Raw genomic sequence first — 9558 nt, 5'->3', positions numbered from 1 at the left:
TTAAATGTTTATTGGTTGCAATATCTTTTGGGACATATGTAATGACCACCAGAAAAATATGAACGTTTTCTACCCCCCAGATTTTCCTAAATCAATTTTTTTCTTTAAAAAATTCCAAGGTTTTGGATTCAATGAAGACTACTAACAAATTTTTTAAACAAATTCAATTGAACATTGGTTGGAATACCTTTGGGAACTTATACAGAGGCCTCCAAAAATTATGGACGTATTACACAGCAATAATAACGATTACTGAGGTAACGATTACTGAGGTAACGATTACTGTGGTAACGATCACTGTGGTAACGATCACTGTGGTAACGATCACTGTGGTAACGATCACTGTGGTAACGATCACTGTGGTAACGATCACTGTGGTAACGATCACTGTGGTAACGATCACTGTGGTAACGATCACTGTGGTAACGATCACTGTGGTAACGATCACTGTGGTAACGATCACTGTGGTAACGATCACTGTGGTAACGATCACTGTGGTAACGATCACTGTGGTAACGATCACTGTGGTAACGATCACTGTGGTAACGATCACTGTGGTAACGATCACTGTGGTAACGATCACTGTGGTAACGATCACTGTGGTAACGATCACTGTGGTAACGATCACTGTGGTAACGATCACTGTGGTAACGATCACTGTGGTAACGATCACTGTGGTAACGATCACTGTGGTAACGATCACTGTGGTAACGATCACTGTGGTAACGATCACTGTGGTAACGATCACTGTGGTAACGATCACTGTGGTAACGATCACTGTGGTAACGATCACTGTGGTAACGATCACTGTGGTAACGATCACTGTGGTAACGATCACTGTGGTAACGATCACTGTGGTAACGATCACTGTGGTAACGATCACTGTGGTAACGATCACTGTGGTAACGATCACTGTGGTAACGATCACTGTGGTAACGATCACTGTGGTAACGATCACTGTGGTAACGATCACTGTGGTAACGATCACTGTGGTAACGATCACTGTGGTAACGATCACTGTGGTAACGATCACTGTGGTAACGATCACTGTGGTAACGATCACTGTGGTAACGATCACTGTGGTAACGATCACTGTGGTAACGATCACTGTGGTAACGATCACTGTGGTAACGATCACTGTGGTAACGATCACTGTGGTAACGATCACTGTGGTAACGATCACTGTGGTAACGATCACTGTGGTAACGATCACTGTGGTAATGATTAATGCATTGAAAAAAATTTGCTTCGCATTAATAACATTAATGACTATTAATCCTTTAAAATCAATCGCCTAACAAGTTTTATTTATGAGAACATTTTTCAATGAGAAAGTAGGTCGTATCCGAAAACGAAAACATTTAAAAGTTTTAAAAGTGTTGTGTCCGAACACGAAAACATTTAATTTTTTCAAAAGTGTCGGGTCAGTTCACGAAAACATTTAATTTTTTCAAAAGTGTTCGGTCAGGACACGAAAACATTTAATTATTTCAAAAGTGTCCGGTCAGGACACGAAAACATTAAAAAAATTTAAAGTGGCGTGTCCAGACACGAAAACATTTAATTTTTTCAAAAGTGTCCGGTCAGGTCACGAAAACATTTAATTATTTCAAAAGTATCCGGTCAGGACACGAAAACATTTAATTATTTTAAATGTGTCCGGTCAGGACACGAAAACATTATAAATTATTAAATGTGTTTGTGATTGAACACGATACGAAACTAAATTCATTTGGCGTTTTGTTTCGTTTCCGTGTCAGTCCCTGCTTCTAAATAATCATTTTCATGTTCTATAGAACATGTCGCTATGTCTTGGTCCCTCGATTCCGGTATTAAGTATATAGGTTTTGTAAACGAGAATGTAATGGCTAAATTCTCCAAATCTGTTACTGGAGAAATTACCCTTTTCGTAGTTTGCGCGTTCATATTACCTAAAAGAATTTAGGATCCAGTTAGGTAAGGTCATAAATTTTTTAAAAGGTTACAAGTTAAAAGATATAGAGTGTTCTTAATTCTATGTTTATTTTTTTTATTACTTTACTTTTTTTTTTCTTTTCCTTAAATGTATATATATATTTTTGAGAGAAAACAAAAAAAAATTCCTTTTTGAACTTTTAGGTACGTTTTTAGAATAAATGGAGAAAGAATAAGGTATGTCCGTTTTTTTTATAACTTTGTTCTTATATATACATTATATATATATCTATATATTTTGAGGGAAAAAACAAAGGTGTTATAAATGAAAAGATAGTTTTTGGAAAATGGTCATAGTAAGGAATTTGTGAAAAAAAGGGAAAAATTGTAAAAGTGGGGAAAATTGTACAAGAGGTGGGGAGAAAATGTCCAAAAATTATAAAAGGATGTTAGGATGGGTTTAAAACTTTAGTTTAAGAAAGATCAGTGCCTTATATTTATCATTAACGCGATGTTGTCCGAAAATACTCAAGATTGTAGTATCGATTTAGATACATTTTTTGAAGAGGAGAAGTTTTCTCCTAGTGAAATAGAGGAGTTTCTCAGCGATTTAGATTTCACAAACTTTATGGCAAATTTAAGCGAAATAGAGTCAGTCAATTTAGAAGAAATTAAAAGTGTAAATGAGGAGGCAGTTTCCGTAGGAGTGAAAAAGAAAAGTGATGGTGAAGAGGAAGTGCTCAAAAAAAACATGCGGGGAATCATTACATCCAGTTCGACAAAGTGGCAGTGGAATTACCCACACAGTTAAGGTCTGTTGACAAAAGGACAGAATTAGTGGCGGAGTATAACCGCCAAGGACCACTAGGAGTATACCATGTGAGGGGTATATATTATTCTATAAAGAATAATCAAATAGTGGTAGTAAGTAACTTAATTTTTAATATTTTAAATATTGTTCAATAATTTGTATTGAAAATGAAAAATAAAAAAAAAATTCATTATTACAGGTTCCCGCAAAAGCCTTTATTGAATTGGGAGGAAAAAAGTTCGAAAGGGTATATCCAGAGCTCTTGTAAGATGGAGTGACATATACGCTTCCATACGAATGGCACGGATATCCCGTGCATTTAAAAGTTGCACTTGTGAAGGAGATGAGAAAGTCTCATCAAGGGGCAAGGTGGTTTATGGGCCGGCAGTATTATTATAAAAAAAATATAATTTCGGATTTAGTGTAAAAAGAAAAATATTTTTTAATATATATTATTTTAATGTATGTATGTATGTATTTTGTGTGTGTGTGTAAATAAATAATATTTTATATTAAAAATAATAAAAAAAAATGTATAGGAAAATTTTTAAAATCAGAAAAACAAAAATTTATACTACACTAATTTGCAAATATCTCGGTAAGTACTCACCCGATTTTATTTTTTTGTGCTCATATTAAAGCTAATTAAATTCTCTACAAAAAAGTATTGATGACATTTTTCAATTAGACTTATAGTTTGCGAGAAATTTACGTTTTTATCTGACAGTAACTTTTTTGAAAAAAAGAAAATTTTAAATTTATCGATTAAAAAAAACGTGATTGCTTTTAGTTCTTCAATCGGCATTAAAGTGTCATCTTTTACGAAGAAAATAAACTATTGTAGTTGATTATTGGATTAAAAATAGAGAAGATATAAAAAATTTGAAAAACTTAAACTGAGTTGTTGCTTCTGAAACAGAGATTTATTCATTAATTTATTCTATTTTATTTTATTTATATTTTTTTATATGATAACCACAATTAATACATTTTTTACAAATGACCAGACTTTTGATCTTTTCTTTATTATTTTGACTGCTTTCACTTTTGGAACGACTTTCACTTATAGAATTGTCATTTGTGTTAAATGTAAGTAAGAAATAAAAGGATTTTTAGATTTATTTGTTCAAGAATTTTTTCTCCTCTGTCATTATTTTTGAAAAATATTTTAGAAAAAAGAATGAATTTAGTTTTTCTTCCCTGTTTACAGCGGAAGATGAACAAAAAATTATATTTTTAGTGTATAGATTTTAAATTTATATTCTCTTTCTTGTTCACAGCGGACGATGCAACAAAAATTATATTTTTGGTGCATAGATTTTAAATTTATATTCTCTTTCCTGTTCACACCGGGCGATGCACCAAAAATTTTATTTTTAGTACATAGACGTAGGAAGATACAAAACGCAAGGGTCATTTATACATAAAAGAAAGATGTTCAGTCGCGCGACAATGGGGCGGGAGTTTTCACAAGAGAAAGGCATTTAAATGCGTAACAAAAGCACGGGTGTTTGTCGCAAGAAAATAATATATATATATATATATGTTACGGTGACGTGACAACAGATATGAACTTAGTTCACACCGCTGCCGCGCTGCTAGAGCTTAGTATCTGAACTATGAACGACACTAACTAAACAAAACTAAAGAACGAATACTGACACCCATTTTACACGGCCGGCGTTCGTCACATTACGGATTCTGTGCTTTTCTTCTCTTAATGTAGGCATAGTTCTCGGAAAAATCATACAGTACCAATACTTCTGCTTCTTTCAAATTTTGCTTCCTATCTTCAAGGTGCATTGATTGCTGCTTAGATATGAATGAATGTGGTTTCAGTTTAATTAGTTTTTGGCAAAGTTCATCAACAAATTCGATGTTCGATAATTTGCTCGTTATTAAATTTGATCTGTCAGTTGATGTCCATAACTGCATAAAACACTCTCGATGCATGCTTCGATTAAAATATTTATCATCATTTCTCAGAAGTCTTCAATGCTAGGGCAGTCTTTGTAGTTAGCTAAAAGACATAATGCAGTTGGATCCTTACATGTAATGAGTCGCAGACATTCTTTATAATTTTCAATTGGTTGATTCATTGTTTTTGTAATCTCTTTAATGTTTAGCGCATCAAGCATTAATTTACAATTTTCGTGAATTACGCATACACATACAGAATGTGTACCGGAACCTCCAGCGAAAACACAATGTTTTGGCCGAAGCTTAGAAAATGCACTAAAACTAACTGGGTTATTAGAATTTATTTTTTTAAATTCCTGATGCAACTCTTTTAAATCTGTTTTTGAAATACAGATCTTTTTCCATCAATTTTTACTGATACAGTATCTTTTTTACCAGACATCACTCTACTGTAGAGGTCGCTGATATAAAATTCGATAACTTTATTCACAGTTTCTTCAGGTAACCTCTTTCCAGCCTTAGAAGTGGTTGAAGCTTAAACTTTACTATTCTATCTTAAAGTTCCGGCCTTTTTTAGCTGATCGTCGTGAGGTTCCAAATTCTGTAGCTATTTTGCGAATGCTCCATGATAATGGAGCTACGGTAAGAATCGTGAATCTTATAGGATCATTTGCAGGCAAGCTTAAGAATTTGTCCTTCAAACCACAAAATAAATCTTCTAACTCTTCAAGTATAAAAGATTTAACAAATGGAATACCATCTGTTTCTGAATCACTGATACTGTTATTGATCATATCAGTATCAACGGTTTTATGTGAGTTGATATTGTTAGGATCAAATTGTTTCGAATGAAAGGCATTATTTTGCTTTCCAAGTTGAAGCCTACAATTAGCATATATCTTCGAATTGACATGAGCATCAGGAAACCTTTCACGAATTTTTTTTGAAATTGGACGTAAACCTTTTCCACGATGATTTGGTATTTCTAATGGATTGAAACACCTGTCTAAATACTCCCTAGTTTTTGACATATTGAAATATCAAAAACTAAAAGAATATCTAAATTCTACAATGAACAACAAAAATAGTTTTTAAGTATTTAAATACTTAAAAACTAAGGCAGCAATAAACAGTACATATCAGAATAATGTTCACGGAAAAGATAATCTTTCGACAAAGATTATTTTTTCTCAAAAATGTCTTTGAAAAAATCTCAAAAAACAAAAAAAACCAGAAAAGAAAAAAGCAAAAAAAAATTTAAGATTTAAAAAACAAGAAAAAAAGAAAGAAAATAAAGAAGAGAAAAAAAAGAAAAGAAAGAAAGAAACAGAATATCTCTGAAAAGAACTGATTTAAACGTATAGAACACAAAAGCACTACTCACCTGCGAAAGTCTACGAAAAATTCGTAATATTTTAACCTAAATCTATCCTATACTTATATATTTCCATATGCGTCTCGCTAGTAAGTCAACTTAGATGTCACCACCTAGCGGACAAAAAGAAAACTACAAAGTAAAAGGCGGGTAAATTTAACATGAGAAAAATTTAAAAAGTTAATGTAAATTTACAAAAGTGGCTACTCGAGTGATTTTGGGGTCGCTGATTACGAATCCGGTGTTAGTTTTCAAAAATCAAAAATGGCGGATCCAATATGGCGGACAAAAATTGAAAAATCGTTTAGATTTGACTGAAACTTGTTACTCGGGGGTTTCTGGGGTCGCTGATTACAAGTCCGGTGTTAGTATTCAAAAATTCAATATGGCGGATCCAATATGATGGACAAAAATTGAAAAATCGTTTAGATTCGCCTGAAGCTTGTTACTCGGGTGTTTTTGGGGCCGTTGATTACAAGTCCGTTATTAGTTTTTCAAAATTCAAAATGTCGGACTCAAATTAGTAGCCCAAAATTTAAATAATTAAGGGGGGAACACCAGTTGTAACTTTCAAAAAATCGATTTTTTTTGTGCATTTTCTTAAAGTATACATATTTAGAAATGTGTCTGTAAATTTCAAAGTTGATCCGGTGAAAAATAAATGAGATATACAGAACACTGCAGCGGCGCGTCCCGTGGCTTCATACAAGGTGGCCAGCCATACCTGACCCTAACGACAGATGGCCTTTTCCTATGATTTAGAAACGGCAACCACTGCGGAAGAGTTATTATATGGTCCAGGAATCGATGACTCTTTGTAACTTGGAAACAAAATTTCTTCTGAACAAAAAAAGTAAGTTGAAACTTTGAATGCGTTTTTCTCAAAATGACATTTTCCAAGTCGGTGACCACGATTACTCGAATACTATTAAACCGATTTATTTAAAATTTAGTGTGCTTCATTTACACATACAAGTCTAGTTCGTGATCGAAGGATTTTTTTTTTATGCAAAACTTTTTTTTATATAGCTGAAAATCGACCGTATTTTTTTTAACGAAAATCATACTTTTGACTTTGACAGGTCGCCATTTTGTCAAATTTTTTTTTTTTTTAATCCTTCGATCACGAACTAGATAATCTTATAATAAATGTAAATCAATTTCATTTTTGTATTTCAGACAAAGTATACTTGCAGAATGCTGGTCACCGCAATTCGCCTTTTTTCTTAAGACGCCACTTCAATGGCTCATATCTCCAAAAGTTTATGTTAAAAAAATTTTTTTTTCTTTTAAATTACAGTTTTTTACATGTACTTTTAAATAATAAATAGTATTCTTTAAAAAGATTTATTGTTCTTTTGGAAAATATTCTTGAAAAAAGCATTATTTTTTGAGTTACAACTGGTGTTCCCCCCTTAAATGATAATGAAATTAATTATAGTGATTTATTTCCAACCATTATTCATGAAATGATTCACGTTTTCTTGTAGCAGAATTTCGATACGTTTCAATGTGATGCAGGCGATCACGGATTGCCATTTCAAAATAAAATGAATGATATAAATAATATTTTCATAGCCGATAGAATACAGAACACAATTGAACACAACTGCCCCCAATATATTAAACTTAGACCCTATAATTGGGTTTGTAAAAGTTGTAATTTTCAAATTCATTTAGCTAATAGAAGGAGACCTTCTTTTTTATTAGGCGAAAATCATAAAATTCCTGGTGACGATAAATATTGTCAAAACAATGTTTGGCAATGTTTATCTCACCCGGAATTATAATTTTCATTATTACTTTAAAAAATTTAATTTTTTAATTTTTTTTTAAATTAGATTGTTATTTAATTTTTAAGCATTTGTGTTCAATTGTTTTTTTTCCATAATCTTTGTTTAATTATAATAATTTAATTAATTTTTTTTTATTAATTTAAATTATTATATTTAAATAATTTTTTTTTGTATCGAAAATAATTTTAATTTAATGTAATGATGTTTTATTTTATGTTAATTATGTTCAATTTTTTTTATGAAGGTAAAATTAATAAAAAATTGTTTTCAATATAATTTTCCTTATCTCGTAGACGATTAGACATCTACTCGTTTTATAGTAAGGATATTTTATTTAGTAATTTTTTTTTACAATACAACAGGACGGAGGTATACAACAAGGAGCAATGGCTCAGATAATATCAATGAATCATTAAATTATAAATATAGAGATAGGTCTTTTGGAAAAAAAATTCGTTTCCGCTATTAGGAGAATCAGTTGACAATTTTAATAGTAGATATTTCAATAATGAAATACGTAAAGAATTTATTTTCGTTTATGATTCTAGGCTAAAAGATAATGCAGGATTAACTGATTTTCAATCTAAAATTATTAAAATATCCCCTAAATTACATATGTTAAATGATAATGAAATTAATTATAGTGATTTATTTCCAACCATTATTCATGAAATGATTCACGTTTTCTTGTAGCAGAATTTCGATACGTTTCAATGTGATGCAGGCGATCACGGATTGCCATTTCAAAATAAAATGAATGATATAAATAATATTTTCATAGACGATGGAATACAGATCACAATTGAACACAACTGCCCCCAATATATTAAACTTAGACCCTATAATTGGGTTTGTAAAAGTTGTAATTTTCAAATTCATTTAGCTAATAGAAGGAGACCTTCTTTTTTATTAGGCGAAAATCATAAAATTCCTGGTTATTATAATAATTTAATTAATTTTTTTTTATTAATTTAAATTATTATATTTAAATAATTTTTTTTTGTATCGAAATTTTGCCACATTTAATAATTAATTTTCAATTTTATTAATATTTTTCATAATAATTATTTTATTTTATTTTTTTATTTCATTTCTAATTAATTATTTATACATTTTTTACTGTTAATCTTTTATGTATTTTTTTTTCTTATAAAATAACGTAAATAAATTTTTTATAAATTTCATTAAAAATTACTTAATTAATTTTTTATACTTTTCTCTATAAAAGCGGAAATAAATTTACTTTAATAACAAAATAAAGTAAACACAAATGAACCTCTTTATAATTTATTCATCGAAATATTTTCAAATGTAAGTATATTTCAAAAAAACTTATAATTATTTTTTCCATTCACCGCAACCTTTACTCACACATACACCTTTTAATAAATTTTTATATGTATTTTTTTTAAAATTAATTTATATAAATAATATAAATATTTTATTTTTTACAGGTGTTTTTCATTCTTGGCACAAGCAGTTGTGGTCGATAAAATAGAAATTTATTCGACCACAAAAGGAGACAAGGGTCAATTGTTCAAAAAAAACAGAAGTGAAATTATGTATTATTATTATTATAAAATAATTTATTGTATAAACATAAGTGTTGAAATAATAAAAATACATATTTATTTTTATATTTATGTAAAATTAATTTTACATACTAAAAAAAATTCATTTTTATTTACCTGACTTTTAAAATAAGTTTAATATTTTTTATATAAAATTTTCAAAAATCTCAA

General features: G+C 30.2%; 1 protein-coding gene across 1 annotated transcript; it reads right to left on the bottom strand.

Annotated features, from left to right (window-relative positions):
- Positions 1-218: 218 nt before the first annotated feature.
- On the bottom strand, positions 219-1926 carry LOC127285702 (histidine-rich glycoprotein-like). The gene is made up of 2 exons (XM_051311839.1): positions 1856-1926; positions 219-1212 (listed from the first exon to the last, which is right to left on the bottom strand). The coding sequence occupies exons 1-2, from the start codon at positions 1924-1926 to the stop codon at positions 219-221; spliced, it is 1065 nt and encodes a 354-aa protein (XP_051167796.1).
- Positions 1927-9558: the final 7632 nt, after the last annotated feature.

This window comes from Leptopilina boulardi, unplaced genomic scaffold (genome assembly GCF_019393585.1).
Source record: "Leptopilina boulardi isolate dan_hultmark-lab unplaced genomic scaffold, ZJU_Lbou_2.1 LbouV2_341, whole genome shotgun sequence".
In the NCBI taxonomy this organism is placed as follows: domain Eukaryota; kingdom Metazoa; phylum Arthropoda; class Insecta; order Hymenoptera; family Figitidae; genus Leptopilina; species Leptopilina boulardi.
The sequence above is the reverse complement of the archived record's forward strand: the minus strand, read 5'-3'. Positions and strand labels throughout refer to the sequence as shown.